The 27,489-nt window shown below is 38.3% G+C and overlaps 1 protein-coding gene across 3 annotated transcripts; it reads left to right on the forward strand.

Annotated features, from left to right (window-relative positions):
* Positions 1 to 1,697: 1,697 nt before the first annotated feature.
* On the forward strand, positions 1,698 to 27,124 carry mafga (v-maf avian musculoaponeurotic fibrosarcoma oncogene homolog Ga). 3 transcript variants are annotated; one of them, XM_052552698.1, is made up of 4 exons: positions 2,167 to 2,274; positions 21,259 to 21,332; positions 21,930 to 22,402; positions 25,691 to 27,124. In XM_052552698.1, exons 1-3 carry the CDS (start codon positions 2,229 to 2,231, stop codon positions 22,380 to 22,382), a joined length of 573 nt encoding a protein of 190 aa, XP_052408658.1. In that variant the 5' UTR covers positions 2,167 to 2,228; the 3' UTR covers positions 22,383 to 22,402; positions 25,691 to 27,124. The 3 variants fall into 3 exon arrangements, with proteins under 3 accessions (XP_052408659.1, XP_052408658.1, XP_052408657.1); XM_052552699.1 differs by lacking the exon at positions 2,167 to 2,274 and adding an exon at positions 1,698 to 1,783 and having other exon boundaries at positions 21,930 to 27,124; XM_052552697.1 differs by having other exon boundaries at positions 21,930 to 27,124.
* The last annotated feature ends 365 nt before the right edge of the window (positions 27,125 to 27,489 follow it).

A 27,489-nucleotide genomic window follows, 5' to 3' on the forward strand; every position in this document is an offset into this window, starting at 1 on the left:
TATATATATATATATATATATATATATATATACGTATATATATATATATATATATATATATATATATATATATAAAGTGACATGTCATTCAGCCAAGTATGGTGACCCATGCTCAGAATTCGTGGTCTGCATTTAACCCATCCGAAGTCACACAGAGCAGTGAACACACACACACACACACACACACACTGTGAACATGCTTCGATTGCGAGTCCGACTCTCTAACCATTATAGGCCACGACTTCCCCTGCATATATATATATATATATATATATATATATATATATATATATATATATATATATATATATATATATATATATATATATATATATATATATATATATATATTCTTAAGTAAAATTATTAGTTTACCTATATTAAGGCTTTTGGTACGTTGATATGTTACATAAAACAATCTATATAACATATAAGAGTAATTAACTAAAAAACAAAGATATATCACACAAAATTTGCATTCCAGACGGCTCCTTTAAATAAGCGGTGTCGTAGACCCTTCATGAATGAAGCCACGTGATCAAACATCATATGACGTCTGATGATTTCAGTACAAGAGAAAGCGAATCCGAGCAACAATCACTAGTGATGGGATTTATGGCTCTTTGAGGGGATCCGGATCTTCGCGATCCGTTCCTTTCAAAGAGCCGTTCAAAAGAATGGCTCTTTTGGCTCTTTTTAAATATTTAGTCAGTTTTAAGAAGCCAGCTTGGGAGCATCTCAGTTTATCCTGGAAATAATCACTGGGAGGTATTATGAGGTGAGATTTGTAGTCAAATAATTAAAGCTCAGATATCACACACCAATATCTGAGTTTGAATTATTCTGAAATATTGATTATTACCTCATTTCTCATGTGTCGACTATATTCCATAGGGTTGCACAAATCCCTCTGCTTAGACAGTGACATCATTATTTTGATTTACCTTTAGTACAAAGTGTGTGTGTGTGTGTGTGTGTGTGTGTGTGTGTGTGTGTGTGTGTGTGTGTGTGTGTGTGTGTGTGTGTGTGTGTGTGTGTGTGTGTGTGTAAAACTACGTTGACTTATGTTATTCATACAATACCTACTCACAAATAAACATAAAAAACAAAGCCGGCTGCAATGAATTTCTGTGCAAAACAGCTTTTACTACAAACACTTCCACACAAGAACATTGTTATCACACAAGAACATTTTGATAGAAAACTAATTTTTTTTTTAAGTAGATAAAATTAGAATAAATAAAATGGAAATGTCTACATACTACATACTATTACTACTGTAAACTTTGCAAATAGGACATCAGCCCCTTCAAGTCAATGAACAATAACAAAGTGGGCTGCAATGAATGTCTGTGGAAAACAGCTTTTAGTGAAACATTTCTATACAAGTACAGTATCACAAAAGAACATTTTTAATGATTTTAAAATAAGTTTTAAATGAACACAAAATGCAATGTAAATGCATGCACAACTAATAACTAATATCATCACGCTATAAAGGGTTGGCCTGCGCTGGGTGCGCCCCTCCCCCTATAACTGTTCTGTCTCCTGGCGGAGCTCATTTGTATGAACACGCATAGGAAAAAAGAACGATAGAAAGAACGGCTCCTCTCCAGTCGCGACTCGGCTCCCATCGTTCATGTTTATGAGCCGTTCAAAAGAATCGGTTCGTTCGCGAACGTCACAACTCTAACAATAACACATCTACACATCGGATTTCGCTCAAGCACACTTCCTCTACACACATATACACGCTCACACAGAAAGGCTTCTGTTATAACAGGTGAGTCGACTCGATTAATTGTTACACCAATTGTGTATGGCAGTGTTGTTGTTGTTGTGCTGAGTGTGCATGCACGCCTCCACTCACTCTCTTCACATACATATACCTGAAGCAGCTGTAAAAACGCACGTGCATTTATTATTAAAATGCAAACGAGCTGCTGTGTATCATAAACGCATTTAATAAGTGTTACCGGAGTTAGAGACGTACAACCTATGGGGATTCCCTGTGTGAATTAGAAGCATTATAGTGACAGATAGGGGGATGTGCAGAAATGTGTGCGCGCTCGCACACACACACACACACACACACACACACACATATACTTCAGCACAAAGCTGCTGTTTCATCACAAGGGCGCTGTGCGCTTCAGCACCAGGTAGGGCGCGTGTGAGTGTCAGTATCAAATGACGCTGTATTCATATATTCATATCTAAATGGGCGAATGGAGACCTTTATTATCCAGTCTTTCCTTCACAGATCTATAACAGGTAAAATCGGAATGAAAAAGGGTTTCATTTGTTAGAACGATATTCAGATGTCTTTCCTGTATGCATGGGAAAAGTGTATCGCTTTGTTCGTTTGAATCGGATCGTGGATGCTGCTGATTCATCATAATGCTGCTCGGTTCGTGTATGCCTCTAGCTGAGGAATCAGTTCCCGGGTCTGAGTATTTGTCTGTGTGATTAGTGTCTGTTTTATAGTATGACATTCACAAGCATATTACGTTTACTGTGATCTCATTTGCGATATGTTTATTCATAAACGTGTGTATTATAAACTATTAATTATAATAAACGCTGTTTGTTAATGTGCATTGACCTGTTAGAATGCTTGAGTATTTGTCAGTTTTAATTCTGCCAAATGTAAATTTCTGATAAACTTTGATCACTGTCTTAAGATTGATCTAAGGTTCCTTTTCTGAATTTGCTTGCTTTTATGTTACAATACGCATAAAACAGCAGCAGCAAGAGCTCTCCTGAGTCCTGACTGCCATGAGAACATATGTGATCCATATTGAGGTGAAGGTTAGATTGACACTGTAAAATCTCTTTTAATATAGTGCATTACCCTTTATACCCTTTGATCTGGCATTGGACTCATTGTATGGTATTGCTATGTCCTGGTTACAAAACAAAAGCTGTTGCAAATTTCCAGCATTATTGCCCTGAAAAACAAAGACAGCATTCATTAAACACACACTGATAACATGCCCAGTTGTGTAATGAAGTTTAATAAGTTTTTTAAATTTAACTTGCCCTGACCTGATGTGCTGGGGGTATGGTTTTATTGTGTCCATTTATTGTTTTTATTGTGTTTTATTGTGTCCATTTGTTTTCCTTTTGTTTAGTTTTTCTTTATAATATTGACATTTTCCGCAGATTAAGAGTATTTTCAAAGAAGTGCTGTACAGGACCTTTGCTTTTTTATATGGTACACATTTATGTATGTGGAGTTTGTGTAAAATATATTTTGACTTAATTAACAATAGCTTGGGCAGACCTAAATCTGCCTTGTGTATATATAAGGATGCCCTTTTGTGTCATAAACCCCATCTACTTATGTGTAATTGCACCTGCCAGAGCAGGTAACAAGAACAGATGAGCACCTTCCTCGAGCAGCAGGGGTTTAGATGGCAGCTTTCTTTTGAAAGATGTATGGTTGCATGCCTTCTGTAAATCCAGCCTCCCTTTTGCCTGTGAAATAGGCTTTGACTGGTGTTTCTATTCAACATGAGCTCGCTTATGAGCCACTCATTGGCTGAAACTGTGCTAGGACAGGAGTTGATGCAACCTAAAGAAAGTCTGTAATGAGTGGAGGAGGTGCTCTTCGTATCTTCCAATTCGTATGCCATCTCTGCAGAAATTACAGTCCCTGAAAGAGTCCTTAAGTACAGTGTTATCTGGATGCAGAGCTCTAACAGCACAGGGTTCCAGAAACGATCAATAGGGTTTTGGGGGGTGTTGGGAGGGGTTTGTCGATGATGAAATTCAGTGTAAGTGAGGATGTCTTTTTTTTTTTTTTACTGCAGTTGTCTTTTGCCTGCTGTTGCTAGGCGTTTTCTTTCTTTCTTTCTTTCTTTCTTTCTTTCTTTGAGATGTAACACTGTACAAGAATGTTTTAAGTTTTATTCAAAGACGTTAATGTAGAGTAGCATTAACAATGAGTAAGCCATCAGAGAGCTTAAAAATTAACAAACAACTGTCAATGGATATCAGAATAGTTTTATTATTCATACCACATTATAGTGCATTCTAATTTCGACTAGTCTGGAGTAAGAATGGAAATACTATTTAATTTGACACATTCTGATGTTGGTTTTATTTTTCTTTCTCCCACGTACATTGCCCTTTCACTAAAGAAAAATGCAGATGTTCAAGAACAAGAACTAACATTTATATATGTATATAATCAGAAAACGTTATTATTACTAACATAGCGGACATCTGATTTTTAAGTGAACGAAATAGCCATTGACAGCCTTACTTACTGGAGTTCCTCAACTATTGACGTCTCTCTCACTGGACTTGTCTGTGTGTGTTTAGGTGATGTAGACGAGCAAAGCAGGCATTTGGACCAAAGCACCGGAAGGCAAGGGAAGGGGAGAATAAAAAAATTCTGAACTTAAAGTGTTTTTTAACTACTTACACATTTTTTTTATGTATTAAACATTATTATTTACAATACACACTGTGGTCTTTAATCATAATTTTAGGGGGGACAGCACTCAGATTGCGGGGGGTCCTGTCTCCTCCGGAATTTATGCCTATGTGTGTGTGTGTGTGTGTGTGTGTGTGTGTATGTATATGTATATACACACACACACTATATATATATATATATATATATATATATATATATATATATATATATATATATATATATATATATATATATATATATATATATATATATATATATAGATTGCTTTAGCTTGTCTATTTTTCTACATGCAGGTCTTTTTCCCATTCTCCCAACACATCTCTCCTTCAAGTACATTTTCTCCTCTTTATTCTAACGCTGTTCTAGTATACAGTTTGTGGGGTAGCCCTTAATTTTTGGCAGCTTTACTCTGTCCAAACGTCCCCCTGTCATTTAAGTCTGGCATTAAATGAGTTTATGAAAGCTTAATTTTCTCATTCTAGTTTTGCATTTGAAGACTTACCCATGTGTGTATTTAGCTCCAAAATCAATACAGCATTAAAAAATACTTTTTATAATATTTTTGCAATGTTTAAGGGTGACTCCAAATGTCAGTCATGAATCAACCTTCATTGAGTTCATCTCTTTGCCGAAGTTGGACTCCATTGTTATCACAGCTGACTGATTTTGATTTGAGAGAATACTTCTCAAGATCTTCTTGGCCAGCCACTCATCTATCGCTGCAGTTTTTCCCCTATCAATAGTGCTACTCTTGGGCTATTGACTGTTAATGGTGTCTCATCGCTTCTTCACTGCTGAAAGCATCAGAATAATTTGCATCTCTTTACGCTCTGAATAGCCTCTAGTTTATGGCTTCCCTGCCCTCTGCACATAAATTGATGCATGTCTTGAAGAAACACAACCTCAACAATCAGCCGGGTCTGATTTTTAATTTGCAGTTAAATGGTGCTCGACACATGCAGCTTGTTTGATAATTGACTTGACACTTTTGAAAGGAGAGCTGATTAGATCTGCACACCACTACTTGTTTTCTCTTCTTTTTTTTTTTTTTTTTTTTTTTTGGTTATGCTCGATGAGGCATATAAAAAAAGAGGTGCTGATCATGCTTGCAATTAAATATAGGGGTTCTAAGCCAGTGACAGTCTTAATTAAGGGGCAGTATGGCTTCCGAGAGGTCAGCAGGTTGGACAATATCTTGAATGTACATTAGTGTGCTGAAACCTCATGGCTTTCATTAAAATATGCAAGACTTTTTCCAATGTATCATTTAATTGTTCTTCTCACTAGCTGTGCTCTGTGTCATGAGGGGTACTAGTGGTGAGCTTATAGGGATACATAAAAATATATATCATTCCAAAACTGACTTACTTTCTAAGTCTCCGTATGCTTGTGCTTTTGAATGTGTGTGTGTGTGTGTGTGTCTTAACAGTGTAAGTCAATGGTCACCACCAAACATTCTTCAAAATTTCTTCTTTTGTGTCCCTTGAAGAATGTCATTTGTCAAGTAATAGTCACTTAGGTTAAAAGCGTCTGCTAAATTACTAAATGTAATATAAATGTAAATGCAATTCACAAAGGTTTTGGAACAGTGATGAGAGTGAGATGACAGGATTTTCATATTGGGTGAACTAGGGCCTTTAGTTTTAATGCCCTAAGTGTTAAATGGCTGGTTGTTTCTTTTCTGGCTTAGACAACACAGAAACTAATAGGTTTTAAAACAATGCTTTGCTTTTCAATGCCTTGGTATTTAGCATTCAGGAACTGTGTAGCTGTGATTTAGACCCTAGAAGTTGGTACATTGCTTTGTGTGCTACTATGGCTGCATCATCTTGTTAAGGAGAACTGAAAACAGTGTGTTTTTGGTAGGGGTGCATGATATAAGCCGGTTATCTAATCAGCGGTATATTCAGGTGTATGATTTCACATAGAGTGGCTGTTACTACACAGAGCCGTTGTTAACTGACAAGCTGCGCAAATCCATGTTCATTATCAGCTTGGATTTGCAGAGCTTATCAGTTAACAACGGCTCTGTGTAGTAACAGCTGATTAGATTACCGACGGCTTTACTGACGAGCAGAGATGTATAGTAACGAAGTAGAACTACTTCACTACTGTACTTAAGTACTAAAAGGCGGTATCTGTACTTTACTAGAGTATTATTTTTTTCTCCTACTTCCACTTTTACTTCGGTACATATTTTCGATGAGTTTAATACTTTTACTCCGATATTTTTTTTATGTGCTGCATCGTTACTCGTTACAATTATAATAATGTTACGAATCATTCCATTACAAACCACTTCCAGAACTGTAGATGGCAGATTTGATGAAGCTGCCACATCATTGAGCGAAACAAGCGATTAAGAAGACTGCGCATGCTGACTGAACTGCTGTGAAGAGAGAGATGAACACCGAGCCGAGCCAGATAATGACTCGTTCACGAGTCAAGAACCGGTTGCATCGGTTCTCGGATGACCAGTAACGTTAGTTCTTTCTGACAGTTCGATTCAATAAACCAGTTGAAGAAAACAGTTCACCGATTCTTTTGCGCTCGATGCAATGGCATTCGAATCGTTCACGAATCGGACGTGTCTGACAGAAACGGTTCCTGACTCGTGAACGAGTCATTATCTGGCTCGGCTCGGCTCAGTTCTCTCTTCACAGCAGTTCAGTCAGTGTACTGTTTGAGTCAATGAATTACTCCGGGATATTGGTTTGTTTTAACTCAGAGGGAGTGTCAGACACATTAAACAAGTTAACAGCTTAATTCATCTGTGGATTAATGCGTATTGGAGACGCGAACTGTTTAAAACGATTCAGTTCGATTTGGTGGACTGTTTCAAAAAGATCCGGTTACATCGAATGATTCGTTCGCGAACTAGATATCACAAACTGCTTTGTTTTTAACTGTCTTACAACAGACACGGAAGAGAAGACAATGCTGAATAAAGTCGTAGTTTTTGCTATTTTTGGACCAAAATGTATTTTCATTGCTTCAAAAAATTCTAAATGACCATCTGATGTCTTATGGGTTTGAAAGAACATGAGGGTAAGTTATTAATGACATCATTTTGCAAATTGGGCTAAATAACCCTAGTAACCCTTTTTTGTTTACAAGAAGTTACAGTCAAAGGAATTGTGATTGTCCTTTAGGTTAATAATTTGAAATAGTAAAAACAATATGTTCAAACTTTTGACTACTTTATTTAATAGCTACATAACACAATACTTCTACTTTTACTTTCAGTACTTGAGTAGTACATTTTAAAATAGACTACTTGCAATACTTAAGTACAAAAAATGTTGAATACTTTAGTACTTCTACTTAAGTGTGGTGCTTAAAGAGCACTTCAACTTCTACTCAAGTCACTTTTTTGATAGAGCACTTGTACTTTTACTCAAGTATGGGTCTCTAGTACTTTATACATCTCTGCTGACGAGATGTGCATTAATCGTCGGACGATATTTTTCGGCCGTTTTTGTGCAATTTCATTTTAATTTGGACACATTTTAGTTTGGAACTAAGTTTCTCTATTAACTACCACTTTTACTCTTCATTTCCTGATTATTAATACTTAGTAAGGTAGTTGTTACAGTTAGTTTAGGTGTGGGTCGGCTTAAGGGATCTAAATATGGTCATGCAGAATAAGGCATTAATATGTGCTTTATAAGTATTAATAAGCAGCCAGTATGCCAGTAATGTGTATGCTAAAAAGCAACTAGTTAATAGTGAGAATTGATCCCTAAACTAAAGTATTACCTTTAGTATTTATGTATTTATTAATTTTTTGCCATGGATGTTCAAATCTTGTTTTAATTTTCAAAAACAAGAAATTAATCATTCAAACTGTCAAAGCTATGAAGTTGTAAATAGAATTACTAACTTACTTGCTTATTACATGCCAGTTTAATTTTTTTTTTTTTTTATAAAACTACTTAAAATAAGGAAATAAGAAAAACTTAACTACAAAATATTGCCATTGACCAATCACATATTACAGAGATCAGTGTTAAAACTTATGGAGCATTGAAATTAGTTTGTTTTCTTTTATTGGTGGGTCACATTGTACTTGTAGAGGACGGGTAAATGGGGCAGGCTGGTGTTTCTTAAACATAGCCCAGCCCAGTGGCATCCATCTGTGTACTAGTCCCTGAGGCCTCAATAAAGGAAGGCAATCATTAACACATGACACTGGGACACAAGGCCACAGCGCTTTTGTTGGCTCAGCATTTATCATATGTATATGTACTGAAATTTATGTATCATTTGCATGTATCTGTAGACCTTGCAGGTACTAAACACCCTCTAAATTTATAAATTGCTGGCAGGGTTTGAAGGTTGGAAATGATCGCTGTGGTCATTTGAGTTCAGCTACACAGCCTTCTAATTGGTGCCTTGGTTGGGGTCCTTGCTGAGATCAGGGGTTTTTACCCTTCGTTTTGCAAGCTAGCCCAAATGTGCTGATGACACATTTTTCACAAGGCTGTTTCCTGGCTCCAGCACCCTCCATGTTCCCTCGCTCTATTTGTTCTTTATCCCCCCTCTCTCTGTCTCTCTCTATTAATTCACCTGCTTTCTTGTAAGTGGCTTCACTCAGCGTTTTCTGTTTTCCTGTGGATCAAATGTCTACTCTCCACACATAATCTGCTCTGATTTGTTTTGCTCTGAGGTTTTCTCAGTGGTTTTGGTACATTTGTTTGCATCTGTCACTATCCTAAAGTAAACAACAAACAGTTCTAATATACAGTAATACTACAGAAAAATCTTCCTAAACTTTATCCTCATAGCTAAATCTCAGCTGAACAGACAGTGATTCCAGCCTGGAGACTATAGTGTATACTTTGAGCTTTAAAAGCTTAGCTTATGTGCTATGAATAAATAGTGCTCATAAACCGCTCTAGAGATACCTCCTCACTTTTTTTTCTTTTTTTGTGGCAAACTTGTTAATTTGTGGACAAAATTTCAAACTGCTAGCGGTTTGCAGTTCTTCACTATTAATGATAAACAATATAACAATAATAACAATAAACAATCAGTATTGGCAAGTAGTTTTGTGGTACATATAAATATCTACTGCTGGAAACAATTCCAGCTTCTTCTAGTCTTGCAAAACCTGTAGCAACAATCTCTAATCTTCTGGTGTACATTTTAATCAATTTTAACCATCAAAAGTATTTATTTATTTATTATTAAAACATACAGTACATTTAAAATATTAAAATGGTGAAGCAGATTATTTAACTCAAGTCACTATTATTTGCATAGTGCTTTTAAAGGGGGGGGGGGGTGAAATGCTCGTTTTCACTCAATATCCTGTTAATCTTGAGTACCTATAGAGTAGTACTGCATCCTTCATAACTCCAAAAAGTCTTTATTTTTATTATATTTATAAGAGAAAGATAGTCTGTACCGATTTTTCCCGGAAAAACACGAGCGCCTAGAGGCGTGACGTGTGGGCGGAGCTAAAGAATCACGAGCGCCAGTAGGCTTTTGCGTTGAGAGCGTTTGGAAGCTGTGACACCGATCCAGAGGCTGAAATTTAACAAGAGCAGCATCAGCAAAGGCGTCTCTATGTGGTATGTACTGAAACTGTATATATTTGCTTAGCGGTTTTGGAAAATGACTAAGTTCCACTTTATGTCGTCTTTTTTTTTTTTTTTTTTTTTTTTTTTTAAGCTGTACATGTGGAAAGTGCAGTTTGATGACAACATCGCATGTTGTTTACTTGATGTGCTTACGGGCTGATAGCTAAGTTAACAACACAGAGTTTTGTCACAGAGAAGCAGTTTTACTCACCGCATGCGGTTCCAACACACGATCGTGACCCTTTTCCGTTGGGACTGCATTATCCTTAAGAAATAAACGATGTGCAATCCGAAATGCAGGGAACAAACAAAAACACTTGCACAACTCCGTTGATGCTCTGTAAAAATAAACTCCATCCACTGGTCCCTTAATGCTGTTTCTCTTTTGGTAATCTGTGCAGGGTTGTCTTGCCCTGGCAACCAAAAACACACTTCTTTTGTGACTTTTCGCGACGCTCTCGCTCTGGTCAGGCTGTGCTCAGCCTCTCAGTGCTCTGCTATACGGGAGCGCGCGCTCTTCCGGCAGAAGTGCCTTAGGACCCATATAAGGAAATTCCGCTCCATCTAACGTCACACAGAGCCATACTCGAAAAAAACTTTCCGAAACTTGTGACAAACCGGAAGAGGTTTTTTTGGAACAAAAATACTCCTTCAAACGTACAACTTAATTTTTGAAACTTTGTCCATGTTTAGCATGGGAATCCAACTCTTTAACAGTGTAAAAAACTCAGTATGCATGAAATAGCATTTCACCCCCCCCTTTAACAAAACAGATTGTGTCAAAGCAACTGAACAACATTAATTAGAAAAAATAGTGGTCCAGTAATGCTAAATGACAATAGTAAACACTAATTTTAGAGTTAAAGGCAGTTCTTCATTGAATTCAATGGTGTCATCATCCAGCTCAGTACAGTTTAAATAGTATCTTTGCAATCATTTGCAATCAGGTCACCTTTATTTTATATAGCGTTTTAAACAAAATGCATTGCATCTAAGCAACTGAACAACATTCATTAGGAAAACAATGTGTCAATAATACAAAATTATAGTTAAAGGCAGTTCATCATTGAATTCAGTGATGTCATCTCTGTTCAATTAAATAGTGTCTGTGCATTAATTTGCAATCAAGTCAATGATATCGCTGTAGATGAAGTGACCCCAACTAAGCAAGCCAGAGGCAACAGCGGCAAGGAACCGAAACTCCATCGGTGACTGAATAGAGAAAAAAAACCTTGGGAGAAACCAGGCTCAGTTGGGGGGCCAGTTCTCCTCTGACCAGACGAAACCAGCAGTTCAATTCCAGGCTGCAGCAAAGTCTGATTGTGCAGAAGAATCATCTGTTTCCTGTGGTCTTGTCCTGGTGGTCCTCTTAGACAAGGTCTTTACAGGGGATCTGTATCTGGGGCTCTAGTTGTCCTGGTCTCTGCTGTCTTTCAGGGCTGTAGAGGTCCTTTCTAGGTGCTGATCCACCATCTGGTCTGGATACGTACTGGATCCGGGTGACTGCAGTGACCCTCTGACTTGGATACAGACTTTATCTGGTGGCTACGGTGACCTCGGAATAAGAGAGAACCAGACAAATATTAGCATATATGCCATTCTTCTAATGATGTAGCAAGTACATTGGGTGTTATGGGAAGTGTTCCCGGTTCCGTTTTACCTAATTAATGCAGCCTAAAAACCCGGATTTGGATATTTAAAGTATATTAGTATGTTATGTGTAAGCCAGGTTAAAGAGATGGGTCTTTAATCTACGTAGATATAAACTGCAAGAGTGTCTGCCTCCCGAACAATGTTAGGTAGGTTATTCCAGAGTTTAGACGCCAAATAGGAAAAGGATCTGCTGCCCGCAGTTGATTTTGATATTCTAGGTATCATCAAATTGCCAGAGTTTTGAGAACATAGCGGACGTAGAGGATTATAATGTAAAAGGAGCTCATTCAAATACTGAGGTGCTAATCCATTCAGGGCTTTATAAGTAATAAGCAATATTTTAAAATCCATACAATGTTTGATAGGGAGCAAATGCAGTGTTGACAGGACCGGGCTAATATGGTAATACTTCCTGGTTCTAGTAAGAACTCTTGCTGCTGCATTTTGGACTAGCTGTAGTTTGTTTACTAAGCGTGCAGAACAACCACCCAATAAAGCATTAATATAATCTAATCTTGAGGTCATAAATGCATGGATTAACATTTCTGCATTTGACATTGAGCGCATAGGCCATAATTTAGATATATTTTTGAGATAGAAAAATGCAATTTTACAAATGCTAGAAACGTGGCTTTCTAAGTAAAAATTGCGATCAAATAGCACACCTAGGTTCCTAACTGATGACGAAGAATTGACAGAGCAAACATCAAGAGCTGAGTATCATCAGCATAACAGTGAAAGCTAACACCATGTTTCCTTATGATATCTCCCAAGGGTAACATATAAAGCGTGAAGAGTAGCGGCCCTAGTACTGAGCCTTGAGGTACTCCATGCTGCACTTGTGATCGATATGATACTTCTTCATTCACTGCTACGAACTGATGGCGGTCATATAAGTACGATTTAAACCATGCTAACGCACTTCCATTAATGCCAACAAAGGGTTCAAGTCTATGCAAAAGAATGTTGTGGTCAATTGTGTCAGATGCAGCACTAAGATCCAATAAAACTAATAGAGAGATACACCCACTATCAGATGATAAGAGCAGATAATTTGTAACTCTAAGGAGAGCAGTCTCAGTACTATGATACGGTCCAAATCCTGACTGGAAATCCTCACATATACCATTTTTCTCTAAGAAGGAATATAATTACAATAATAATAATAATAGCCATTTCTCCTGAAGTTGTACCTGCAGTCACTCACATCATCAACACTTCCCTCCACACTGGTGTTTTTCCCTCATCATTTAGACAGGCACGTATAACTCCACTACTTAAGAAACCCGACCTCAACCCATCTCTTCTAGAGAACTACAGACCAGTTTCCCTTCTTCCTTTTATTGCAAAAACACTTGAACGAGCTGTGTTCAAACAAGTCTCTACATTTCTCACACACAACAATCTCCTTGACAGCAACCAATCTGGCTTCAGAAGTGGACATTCAACTGAGACGGCCTTGCACTCACTTGTTGAAGCTCTAAAACTGGCAAGAGCAGAATCCAAATCTTCAGTACTTATCCTGCTTGATCTATCCGCTGCTTTTGACACGGTTAATCACCAGATCCTCCTGTCAACCCTACTGGCAAATGGCATATCAGGAACCACACTTCAATGGTTTGAGTCTTACCTATCAGATAGGTCCTTCAAAGTATCTTGGAGAGGTGAGGTGTCCAAGTCTCCACATCTAACTACTGGGGTGCCTCAGGGCTCAGTTCTTGGACCACTTCTCTTCTCTGTCTACATGGCATCATTAGGTTCTGTCATTCAGAAACATGGCTTTTCATCTCATCGCATCTCAGCTTGTCTAACAGACATTTCTTCCTGGATGATGGACCATCACCTTCAACTCAACCTTGCCAAGACAGAACTGCTTGTGATTCCAGCAAACCCATTGTTCCATCACAATTTCACCATCAAGTTAGGCACATCAACCATAACTCCTTCAAAAACAGCTAGAAGCCTTGGAGTTATGACTGATGATCAGCTGACTTTCTCAGACCACATTGCTAAAACTGTCCGATCCTGCAGATTTGCTTTATTCAACATCAAGAAGATCAAGCCCTTTCTTTCGGAACATGCTGCACAACTCCTTGTTCAAGCTCTTGTTCTGTCCAGGCTGGACTATTGCAATGCCCTCTTGGCAGGTCTTCCAGCCAATTCTATCAAACCTTTACAATTAATTCAGAACACGGCAGCAAGATTAATTTTTAATGAGCCAAAAAGAATACACGTCACACCTTTGTTTATCAATTTGCACTAGCTTCCAATAGCTGCTCGCATAAAATTCAAGGCATTGATGTTTGCCTACAAAACTACCACTGGCTCTGCATCCATTTACCTAAATTTGTTACTTCAGACTTATGTGCCCTCTAGAAGCTTGCATCCTGCAAGTGAACGTCACTTGATTGTGCCATCCCAAAGAAGCACAAAGTCACTGTGGCGAGTGGGGCGGGGCCGAGAGGCGTGGGAACGAGGAGTGAGGCCAGGTGTAGTGATTGGAGATGAACTACACCTGAGCCCCACCGCTAGTATCGAGTCCCACGTAGGAGATGGAAGGATATAAAACTGGAGCGACGACCGTGAAGGACGAGAGAGGACCAGGCCTGGGACATTACTTTATGTTTTGGTTTTTATTTATGCGCACCAGTCGTCCGTGAGGGGCTGGTGCGCCGTTTTGTATTTACTTTTGAATATTAAAATGAGTTTTGATTGTGCGCCGGTTCCCGCCTCCTTCTTCCCGATGAATATGGAGATTTGAATATCGTTACAGTGGTGCCGAAGCCCGGGAGAAGGAGGGACGCGCTGCTGAAGATCCCTCGCCGCTGTGGTGAATCCGCGGTGCCCTCGAGCTGGCGAGGTGTGTGCCGCCATGGACGCTCGAGGCGGTGGGCTGGAGCGAGTTGCCGGGGACGGGCGAGCTCGCTGCCGACCGCCCACGACAAGGAGGGGCGGCTGCCGTCTGTGAGGGAGCGGAGGAGTCGGCGCCGTTCGCCAGGGGGCCGGAGCCTGCCGCCTCCGTGACGGAATCCGGAGGGGCAGGGAACGGGGGACTCCTGCCGCTGCCCAAAATCGGAGGAGCCGTCGCCGTCCACCGGGCGGCAGAGGAGTGTCGTGCCGTCCGCCGAGGGCCGTCCAGTGCCACCGCCGGGCACCGCGGAGGAGATCACCCAGCCGGTGGAGGGCCGAGCAGCAGTGCGTCTGGGAACCGGATTTTTTTTTTTTTTTCCTCTCTCCCCTCTCTCGTCCCTGTCGCTCCTCCTTCCATCTCCTTTTCTCTCGCCTCGTCTGTCCTACCCCCAGGTTCCCGCAGGTCCCCGTGAGCGGTCTCCCCCGGAGGGAAGGGGGGGGGGGGGGGAGTAGAGCGCAGTCTCGGGAGTACCCCCCGGCCTGCGAGGGGCGATGGGGGTATGTGGCGAGTGGGGCGGGGCCGAGAGGCGTGGGAACGAGGAGTGAGGCCAGGTGTAGTGATTGGAGATGAGCTACACCTGAGCCCCACCGCTAGTATCGAGTCCCACGTAGGAGATGGAAGGATATAAAACTGGAGCGACGACCGTGAAGGACGAGAGAGGACCAGGCCTGGGACATTACTTTATGTTTTGGTTTTTATTTATGCGCACCAGTCGTCCGTGAGGGGCTGGTGCGCCGTTTTGTATTTACTTTTGAATATTAAAATGAGTTTTGATTGTGCGCCGGTTCCCGCCTCCTTCTTCCCGATGAATATGGAGATTTGAATATCGTTACAGTCACTTTTACGGACTTTTAAAGGGGGGGGTGAAATGCTCGTTTTCACTCAATATCCTGTTAATCTTGAGTACCTATAGAGTAGTACTGCATCCTTCATAACTCCAAAAAGTCTTTATTTTTATTATATTTATAAGAGAAAGATAGTCTGTACCGATTTTCCCCGGAAAAACACGAGCGCCTAGAGGCGTGACGTGTGGGCGGAGCTAAAGAATCACGAGCGCCAGTAGGCTTTTGCGTTGAGAGCGTTTGGAAGCTGTGACACAGATCCAGAGGCTGAAATTTAACAAGAGCAGCATCAGCAAAGGCGTCTCTATGTGGTATGTACTGAAACTGTATATATTTTTGGTAAAAGTTTTGGAAAATGACTAAGTTCCACTTTATGTCGTCTTTTTTTTTTTTTTTTTTTAAGCTGTACATGTGGAAAGTGCAGTTTGATGACAACATTGCATGTGCTTACGTGCTAATAGCTAAGTTAACAACACAGAGATATTTGAAGGAGTTTTACTCACCGCATGTGGTTCCAACACACGATCGTGACCCTTTTTCGTTGGGACTGCATTATCCTTAAGAAATAAACGATGTGCAATCCGAAATGCAGGGAACAAACAAAAACACTTGCACAACTCCGTTGATGCTCTGTAAAAATAAACTCCATCCACTGGTCCCTTAATGCTGTTTCTCTTTTGGTAATCTGTGCAGGGTTGTCTTGCCCTGGCAACCAAAAACACACTTCTTTTGTGACTTTTCGCGACGCTCTCGCTCTGATCAGGCTGTGCTCAGCCTCTCAGTGCTCTGCTATACGGGAGCGCGCGCTCTTCCGGCAGAAGTGCCTTAGGACCCATATAAGGAAATTCCGCTCCATCTAACGTCACACAGAGCCATACTCGAAAAAAACTTTCCGAAACTTGTGACAAACCGGAAGAGTTTTTTTTGGAACAACTTAATTTTTGAAACTTTGTCCATGTTTATCATGGGAATCCAACTCTTTAACAGTGTAAAAAACTCAGTATGCATGAAATAGCATTTCACCCCCCCTTTAAATTAAATGTTCCCTTCTGGTGGAATGAACTCCCCAACTCAATCCGAGCAGCTGAGTCCTTAGCCATCTTCAAGAATTGGCTTAAAACCCATCTCTTCCATCTTTATTTGACCCTCTAACTTTAACACTCAATATTCTAATTCTATTCTTTAAAAAATCTAACTACCTTTCTAATCTTTTTGTGTTCTATTTTCTTTTTATTTATTATGCAATTGTATATGTATGTGTGTGTGTATGTGTAAAGACCTCTAACTAGCTTGCTCTATTCTTTTATTTTTTATTTCTTTATTCTATCTTTTCTTTTTATTTATTATATTATTTAAAATCCCATGCTACGTGCACTATGTTAACCTAACTGAGACTTGTTATAGCACTTATATATCATTGCTCTTTTTGTTGTTTTTGATTGCTTCCACTGTCTTCATCTGTAAGGCGCTTTGGATAAAAGCGTCTGCTAAATGAATAAATGTAATGTAATGTAATGTAAATGTAATTGTAAAGATACCACCTTTTCTAGTATCTTGGACAGAAAAGGGAGATTCAAGATTGGTCTATAATTAACTAGTTCTTTGGGGTCAAGTTGTGGTTTTTTTATGAGAGGCTTAATAACAGCCAGTTTGAAGGTTTTGGGGACATATCCTAATGGCAATGAGGAATTAATAATAGTCAGAAGAGGATCTATGACTTCTGGAAGCACCTCTTTTAGGAGCTTATATGGTATAAGGTCTAACATACATGTTGTTGGTTTAGATGAAGTTTATACAATTCTTCCTCTCCTATAGTAGAGAATGAGTCAAACTATTCCTCAGGGGGTCTATAGTGCATCTGATGCAATACTGTAGCTGACGGCTGAATGGTTGCAATTTTATCTCTAATATTACTGCTGTGGTGTTGGGAAATGTCAACACTTGTTGAGGCTTTATTTTTCGTTAATTTCGCCACTGTATTGAATAAATACCTGGGGTTATGTTTGTTTTCTTCTAAAAGAGAAGAAAAGTAATCGGATCTAGCAGTTTTTAATGCTTTTCTGTAGCTTAGGTTACTTTCCCGCCAAGCAATACAAAATACCTATAGTTTTGTTTTCCTCCAGCTGCGTTCCATTTTTCGGGCTGCTCTCTTTAGGGTGCGAGTATGCTCATTATACCATGGTGTCAGACTGTTTTCCTTAACCTTCCTTAAGCGTAAAGGAGCAACTTTATTTAAAGTGCTAGAAAAGAGTGAGTCCATAGTTTCTGTTACATCATCAAGTTGTTCTGAGGTTGTGGATATGCTAAGGAATTTGGATACATCAGGAAGATAACTTATAAAGCAGTCTTTTGTGGTAGTGATGGTTCTTCGATACTTGTAACAAGAAGTAGAATTTACAATTTTGGCTATATGAAGTTTGCACAAAACTAAATAATGATCTGAGATATCATCTCTTGGCTGCATAATTTCAACACTATCAACATCAATTCCATGTGACAGTATTAAATCTAGAGTATTATTTTGACAATGAGTAGGTCCTGAAACGTGTTGTCTAACCCCAATAGAGTTCAAAATGTCTATAAATGCTGATCCCATTGCATCTTTTTCATTATCAACATTGATATTAAAATCACCAACTATTAAAACTTTTTCTGCAGCCAGAACTAACTTCAAACAAGCCAGTTCAAACATAACAGGGGATTTATCATTAACAGTTGTGATCATATTGTGTGACGTGAGGCAGCTAGCAGACGGTCGGTTTAGCCAGTCTGTCTGCTTTCTGACCTGGGCCCCAGTTAGTCAAGTATAAACTCTAAGACTATTTGCCATATTTCTAGAGAGAAGAGTGGCGTCACCCCAGGAGGGATGAAGACCATCTCTTTTCAACAGGTCAGGTCTGCCCCAAAAGCTCATGCAATTATCTATGAAACCTATGTTATTCTGTGGGCACCACTTGCACCACTGTGCAGAGGACTCAACTGGTTCCTGTGGTCTTGTCCTGGTGGTCCTCTGAGACAAGGTCTTTACAGGTCTTTTCTGGGGTCATCTAGTTTTAGTCCGCTGACTGCAGTGACCCTCTGATCTGGATACAGACTGGATCTGGTGGCTACAGTGACCTCAGAATAAGAGAGGAACAGAATAATATTAGCGTAGATGCCATTCTTCTAACGTTGTACCAAGTACATCGGGTGTTATGGGAAGTGTTCACGGTTCCGGTTGACCTAATTAATACAGCTTTTAAGTACTTTAACGTATTTGAATATTAAAAGCGTATTAGTGAGTTATGTGTAATCCAGGTTAAAGAGATGGGTATTTAAACTAAATTTAAACTGCAAGAGTGTGTCTGCCTCCGGAACAATGTTAGTTAGCTTTTCCTGAATTTAGGCACTAAAAAGGAAAAAGATCTGCCGCCTGCAGTTGATTTAGATATTCTAGGTATTATCAAATTGCCAGAGTTTTGAGAAAACAGCGGATGTGTAGGACTATAATGTAATAAGAGCTTGTTCAAAAACTGAGGTGCTAAAAAAGTATTTGAATATTTGACTTTATAAGTAATAAACAATATTTTAAATTATATATGATGTTTAATAGGAAGCCAGTGCAGTATTGACAGGACCGGGCTAATATGCTCATACTTCTTGGTTCTAGTAAAAGCTTTAGCTGTTGCATTTTGGACTAGCTGGAATTTGTTTATTAAGTGGGCAGAACAACCACCCAATAAAGCATTACAATAATCTAACCTTGAAGTCATAAAAGCATGGATTAATATTTCTACATATGACATAATATAGATATATTTTTGAGGTGGAAAAATGCAGTTTCACAAATGCTAGAAACATGGCTTTGTATGCATTTAGCATTTATATTCTGTTGTAAAATACATAATTTGGGGGGATGGGTATGGGAAATACAATAGAAAATGCTTAATGTAGTATTTAATGTTAAAATATATACATGTTAAGTCCACACACACACACACAAGCAAATTATTTCAGCATATATGGCGGAGCCTGTGTGTTTGACAGCCACTGGGGTGGCAGAAAGCCACTGACCCAAAAGGTGTGTTTGTGTGTGTGTGTGTGAGTGTGTTTTGAGAGAGAGAGAAAGAGAGAAGCATGTCTGATAGCTGCTGCTGTCTCTGCCCATGTGTTAACATCCCCACTGTGACACATCTGCTTCAATTCTATCCCTGCATGCTCTTTTAAGGGCATTATCTCTGTTTTCTGTCATGATAATAGTGGTTTTGGCCAGGTAAGATTTTTTTTTTTCCATATTTATGCAGCACTGCTAATCGTCTGCCTCTTTTTTGTTACATGAGCTTAATGAAAAGTGAAGTGACATTCAGCCAAGTATGGTGACCCATACTCAGAATTTGTGCTCTGCATTTAACCCATCCGAAATGCGCACACACACAGAGCAGTGAACGCACACACACACACACTGTGAGCACACACCCGGAGCAGTGGGCAGCCATTTATGCTGCAGCGCCCGGGGAGCAGTTGGGGGTTCGATGCCTTGCTCAAGGGCACCTAAGTCGTGGTATTGAAGGTGGAGAGAGAGCTGTTCATGCACTACCCCCACCCACAATTCCATCCGGCCCGAGACTAGAACTCACAACCCTTCGATTGGGAGTCCAACCCTCTAACCATTAGGCCACGACTTCCCCTAATGACATACAGTATGTTGTGAATAACCCTGGTTAGTTGTTTGCATCACTTTTCATAGTTATAACTTGGTTGTTACAACCCTGTCGTTTTATGTTTTGTTCTATCTCTGTGCCTTTTTTTGCTGTGGACTGATTGGTGCATCCACATCCAAGTGGTTCTTAAAAAAAAAAGTAATTGATGTTTTCTGTGCAAAATGTTAGCAAAGAGAGTTTGACTGTGTAGTAAAGCAAAGTTTGTGTGTAAAGAGACTTGCTTACCTGAAGGTTGCTGGTTCGAGTCTCTGTGCTGGCAGGAGTTGTACGTGGGAGGGAGTGAATGAACAGCCCTCTTTTCCCCCTCAATACCCATGGCTGAAGTGCCCTTGAGTAAGGCACTGAACCCCCAGTTGCTCTCGGGCGCTGGATCTATAGCTGCCTACTGCTCCGGGTGTGTGTTCACTGTGTGTGTGTGTTCACTTCGCACTGCTGTGTGTGTGCACTTGGATGGGTTACAGTAAATGCAGAGCACCAATTCCAAGTATGGGTCACCATACTTGGCAAATGTCACAACTTTCTTTCTTTTTCCTTTCTGTAAATGCAGATTGTTCCTTTGGATTCTTTGGCAAAGCTTTTGCATTCCATATACTTTATAGATAAAACCTTTTTGTTTTATAGATAAAAAGCCCCAAAATGTACACCACTTAAAAAAAAGCTTATAATGTAAATAAGTTGCCACAGAATAAGTGTAACTCAATTTTGACAAAAATGTCAAATAAAACCTTATAATTCCAAAAAGATGATGTGTTGTATATGTGCTTTCTAAGATCAATTTTTATCACTTGGTGAATGATAAAATAGATTTAAAAAACCCATTGAGGACCACTTGCATTGAGAGAGGGACCTTAGTCATATGTAGATAGCAGAAGAGAATCTCTGAGTAACCACCCAGTTCACCCTATACTGCATAGTAACAAATGTAAAAAACACTTGTTTGTTTTTGCTATGAATCTATTTTGCAATCTGTAGCATTGAAAATTTTCAACCAGGAAATTCTATAATGGTTTCAACAAAGAGAGGTTAACACATATTTTCTGTCTTAGAAATGTATTGCATGAATTTAATTTAATTTTGGAATTAATTTCTGATCTTTGTGAATTCCCTTTTGTATTCACAGACCTGTCGAGTGGGGCAGTGGAGAGTGGCTCTCGTGGTATGACTACTACAAACAAGGGCAACAAAGCACTGAAGGTATGTTCAGGTGATATTTCCACAAAAATACTTCTTAATTCAAATCAGGAAAAGTAGAGTATTAAACCACACAATAAATCACACTGCAATTATACTTTTCGTAGCCCGTTTCTGCAACTGAATAAAAAATTTAAAAAGGTAATCGCGACTTTATCTCACAATTCTTTTTTTTCTTGGAATTGCATGATATATATGCACAGTTGCAAGTTATAAAGTGGTTAAGAGTTGTGAGACGTAAACGCACAATTGTGAGGAAAAACATCCGAATTGTGAGATAAATGTCCGTTTTTAGTTTATTTTTATTCAGTGGTGGAAAGAAGCACATTTTATGGTAACCGCAAATTCATTAGCTACCATGAACTAAAATGAGCAATATATTTTTACAGCACTGAGAAAGCCAACATACTGATATGCTTTTTAACCTTAAGATTACTATTATTCTTACCCTTCTTTTTCTCACTTTGCTGAACATGTGCTGGATAAGACTCATCACTGCAGCTTGTTTGATATTAAAGATAATTCCAGTTGCTCTCAGGTCTTCCCTGGACTCCTTTCCCTCTCTTTTCTCTTGATCTTGTCCAATGTGTTTCCCTGCAGGTGAAGCGAGAGCCAGGTGAAAATGGCACAAGTCTTACGGATGACGAGCTGGTGTCTATGTCTGTGCGGGAGCTGAATCAGCACTTGCGTGGTCTGTCGAAAGATGAGATCCTGCAGTTGAAACAGCGGCGGCGCACACTCAAAAACCGTGGCTATGCCGCCAGCTGCCGCGTCAAACGTGTCACACAAAAGGAGGAGCTGGAGAAACAGAAGGCGGAGCTTCAGCGGGAGGTGGAGAAACTCGCCTCAGAAAATGCTAGCATGAGGGTGGAGCTTGATGTGCTGCGCTCCAAATATGAGGCTCTCCAGAGTTTTGCCAGAACTGTGGCCCGCAGCCCTGTGGCCACTGCCAGGGGCCCTATCACATCTGTCATAGGGCCCCTCATACCAGGCAAAGTGGCTGCCACCAGTGTCATCACCATTGTCAAGTCCAAAACAGAAGCACGGTCATAATGCACAAACTAGGAACATCTGTAAGTATATTGGTCAGTGTTTTCATCAGGCACAGGGTAACTTATGTTATATAATGTGATAAAATTCAGCAAGATGATCTGCTTGGTGACCATAGAATATCTAAGCTAAAGTACACTAAAGTTTCTCTGTTGTCATTTACAACCCTTGTTGTTAATGAACAACAATTCTGATCAAAGTATCATTAATCAGAATATTTCACACTTTAGGTTCACAAATTCATTATTAGAAAAACACGCCATGTACACTGAAAAAAATATACACATTTTTTTTAAAGGTAAGTGGTTGCTAACCATTTATTTTGGCTATATTTTTAAAAGATTATGTTGAAAATTTGTCAACTAATTTTTTTATTTAAATATAGCTAAGATATGCAACCACTTACCTAAAAAAAATTCTGTCCATGGAACACAAAATTTGTTTATGTGCTGCTCTTTCCAACACAGTAGAAAGTATGCACTAACTGGCAATCTCAACAAAAGTTTTTAAAATACACCATAAAAGTATAATAAAAACAGTCACAAAAAATTCACATTGTAACATTTATACCTCCTGTGATTAAAGACAAAAGAATTGATACCATTTGTCATCAGTTGGGGTTTACTAACTAGTAAAGTAACACATTTCTTTTAAATTTACAAAAAAAATATCTAAATTAACATAAATTATCTAAATTAATATCTAAGTTACTTCATTCATTATTACCTCTCCTATCCCAATGTTGAGTGAAAGGGCCTTTACAGTTGCCAAAAATATAACTTTTTATTTTTTGTTAGAAAAAAAAAATGTAACATGCATTTATTAATGCAAGTAATGCATTTATTCCCATAAAAAGTAACACAATTAGTTGCCTTAAATATGGTGTAACACTATATTGCATTACATTTAAAGTAATTTTCCACAGCACTGTTGTCATGGACATCAAACCTGAAGCAGTGCATCTTATGACACAAAATATTTGTGCTAATAGAAGAGAGGGAAAGATTGTTAATGAATAAATTGGAGTGTGTTACTTATAGAAATATTTTGTTCTTTTTGGGGCTGGACAGACATGGCCACTGTATGGATTCACTGTATGGAAAAGAGCATGTACATTCTGCTAAATCTCCTTTTTGTGTTATAAGGAAGAAAATAAATTTTCTCGTTTCAGGGTTAACTCTTCCATTTAGCTCCAACTTGAGTTACATGTGCTTGATATTGTCCACTGAGTGATATACAGAAAATACAGTAAATATATTCACTATTCTATCAGAAATGGCGGTGTTCCCTCAAGACATACTGATCTTGTAATTCACAAAGTGAGCAAAAATTATTTTTCAGCTATCAGTTTTCTTTCCTGTTAAGTTCAATTCCATTAGTGGAATGATGTTTACAAGTTATATTCAGAGGAATATGACCAGGAGAGGCAATAAACTACTGTATTTATGCATGGGAGAGCCGAGGACCTGTTGAGCTGTCTGGCAGGTGACGTTCTTCTTTTGCAGATATGAGAAACCCTTTTCTAAAAAAAAGATATCGCAGAGAGAGGAGGCATTTACTTGTTTTTAGAAAACTGTGTTGGTAAAACTGATCATTCTAGAGCTTTGTTCAGAGTCGTAGAGCTGTGGTTTTGTTGTTCTGTGATTTGTGTGGATGGGCTGGTCTCAAATCAACCCAGCACAAGCTTTATTGTTGAATTGTTAGCAAATGCTCTCTGATGTCTTATTCCAGCTACTTTGTTGTTTTCTTTCCTGAATAAGAAAACAGAAAAAAAAGTTATTTATATGAACAAAAAATAGTTTGATATCAATTTTGCAATTGTACCAAAAGTGGCTTATTATTGAAGTCTGATTGCTTTTCTAGTAAGTAGGCGCGTGCAGTGGGGTAGCGCGTGGCGTGCTGTGTATGTGGTCAGGTGGCAGTGTTGTTCACTGTGTAAGTGTCCAGCTGTATTCTTTAAATGGATATTATAAAGAACTATAGATGGTGTACAGAAGCCAGTTGTTCATATTGGCTTTTTCCATATCTCTGTAATGAAGATGTCTTGCACTCAGAACACCTGACTTTTGTTGAACGATATAATTTCCAGCTTTACTGCAGCTATAACTATAATAAACCCAATGTGTAGCTTCATAATTGTACATAGCCAGTCTGCAGTTCTCTTCCAGCACAGGTGGTTGGGCAAAACACAATTTATCCTTAATGTTTGAGGGCAAGAAAAATAGCAAGACCTGAATTTAAAGTTGAGGTTCTGTTCCAAAACCTAGTGAATTGTCAATTTTAAGGCATCATACAGTATATGCTCTCCCAACATATAGACTGTTGTAAGACACACTAAATAAGGAGGCATGGCATGAATGAGTGACAAACTCACTGAAAAAGAAATGCATCTATCTATTCTCCAAACCACTATATAATAAACAGCCAATTCTTTATGAGCAAAATGTACAAGTAAAGAATACAATAGAATGTGACTTGATTTGATTGTCATGTCAAGTTGAAGGATTGAAAATCAGTGTCCGCTAAACAGGAAAGGTGGATAAAGATATTACATTTAACTATGCTGACGATGCTGCCTACCGTATGTCTACAGACTAGGGTTTGGAACAGAGCTATAATATTTAAAAAGTTAATTGACTGTCAACCCTGTCATCTTGCTCTTTAGAACTACATACAGTGCAAAGATATTTGAAATAAGCTTCATGAGACTCCTCTGTGAGAGATGATCAGGGTAAGTGAAATGCACAAATGAAATGGGCTTATTTTGATATGCTATTCCCTGTTGTTATCTCAGGACATACAGTATGTTTAGTGTAATATAAAAATAAAAAGCACCAGAAGTACTTTGTCTTCTCGCCCTGACTGAAAATCAGCTGAATCAGTGAAGTGAACAGAATATACATAATATATATGACTTGTTCGCTCTATATACCAAGTTGTATATGGCTAAACAAAAAAAATTTGATTTATTCTCTGCAAATCAGCCCCTTAAACATCAGTTCTAATAAAAGATTTTCACTCTTATACCCAATATTATGCATCATATTATGTCTATCATTATCAAATTAAATATGTAATAAGGAGGATAACGTACAGAAGCAAAATGAACCCCTTCAGTTGATAAAAGTTCTAATCCTGATTACATAGTGGAGCTTATTTTACAGCAATGAGCAGTAATACGTGGCTAAATAATGAAGACCGCTTTCATTTATGGATGAACTATTAATTTAAGGAGAAATTAACACATTGAAACTGATTCACTGTGACAAGAATGCACTGCCCTTTTACCTCAACTCCGCCTCACATTATAGATTCAAGACCAGATTCTGAAAACCTTTCAACCCGCCATCAGAAAGAGGTTTTGCAACAGTAAAATATGCATCCCATGTTTTCATATGTAGGTTATATTCTTTCAAAGACTGGTATGTTTTTAGCGCTTATTGCTCGTATAATGCACTCAACACATCCAAATATCTTATTTTCTACTTTTGAAAAGCAGCTTTTTGGAGCATTTTTTTTTTTCATCATACTTGTTTCACACAGCACTTTTTGCACTCTGTGGTGTTTAATGTAGTTCTTGGATAAGTGCCACACTGTACCCTTATGTGCACATAAATTGTTGATATTCTTGACCAATGATGTTTGTGGTAGTTTGTATTTAGGACTATTGTGAAAGGACTGCTGAGTAGGAAGATATTTTAGTGAGATACAGTCACTGCTGCAAAGCTAAATGTGTGTTTATTAGCTCTGTTCCAATCCAAGTTAGCATCCGAGTGCATCATAGGCACATTCCTGACTCGAAGGCTCCAGCAATCTTGCAATGCTTTCTAAGAAAACCTGTTTTGGCCCAATTCTAAGCCTTTGTGGCATGCAGTAAATCCAATTCCAAAATGATCTTCTTTCAAAGAATTCCTCCAAAATGTCAAACATCCTTCATACATTTATTTCATTCAGTATAGAAATTATAAATAAAATGAAAGAATAGATAAAAATAAATTCCGTTAATTGAAAAACGTGGATGTTTGGCGACATTCTTATTTCAGAATTAGTGGTAACTCTTTTACAACTACTGTGAGAAACACTATCTGTCTCACAATATGTCATTTCAGTTCCATTTCAGGTAACATGTCTATGTAGCTCACTAAGTTTTGGGACAGAGCTATTGTCATTGCTAAATTAACTGTATTGTGGCTATATTCATTTAATGGTAGGCTATGCAACAGGCCTTTCGATGTTTTTATTGGTTTTGAATCATTAATGAATCCTATCAAAAAGCAGTTGTTTTTTTTCCAGTCAGCACATTAATGGCAATGTTATCAAGCTTTAGGCTTAATTCATAATTTTCTTTCTTTGGTGTGCAAGTGACTGTAAAGGGTTTTATATTTGGCACTAAGAGTAGTTCTTTGTATCAGATTCGTGGGTCAATAAAATAAAGATATGAAATATGAGTTTAGGATTGGTGAACATTGATAGAATATGTTATGGTTATTTTTATCAATGGGTTGTAATAAGATATATTGCAGTGCTTTGTATAAAACACAGTAACAAAATGGGTGAATTGTAACTATTTATTGATTAAATTGTTGTACTTTTTTGCAATCTAGATACAACACTGTATTCATATTTAATGACTGTGGATTTGAACCATGCAGTTAACCATTTTTGAGATGTGGCTAAGTTATTGATTTACTGTTGTACAGCTTCTTTTATTTTGTATTTGACTAATAAAAATGTTTTGAGAAAGATCCAGAACATGAGGGACTCAAATACTTTTTTTTTTCTTTTTTTTTTCTTTTTTTTTTTATAAATATATAAATATATAAATATATTTATAAATATATTTTATAAATGATATATAATCATAGTATTATTTGTTACCAAGTTTGAGAGATATGATGATTATATAATTGGTTATGTTCCATGGCATGGTTATTGACCCAGTTCGATTTGTGTAAAAATAAACCAGTGGGGAAGGCTTATTGCTGTCCAATTTGGTTTTAGGAGACTGCTATCATTTAGATGGCACAATTTCTCCCTCTGTGATCCAAAAAAAGATGTCAGTCGACCTAGTTTAAGCAACCTCTGAGAACATATTTTTGGCCTGACGTGA

This window comes from Carassius gibelio, chromosome B3 (genome assembly GCF_023724105.1).
Source record: "Carassius gibelio isolate Cgi1373 ecotype wild population from Czech Republic chromosome B3, carGib1.2-hapl.c, whole genome shotgun sequence".
NCBI classification, from domain to species: Eukaryota; Metazoa; Chordata; class Actinopteri; order Cypriniformes; family Cyprinidae; genus Carassius; species Carassius gibelio.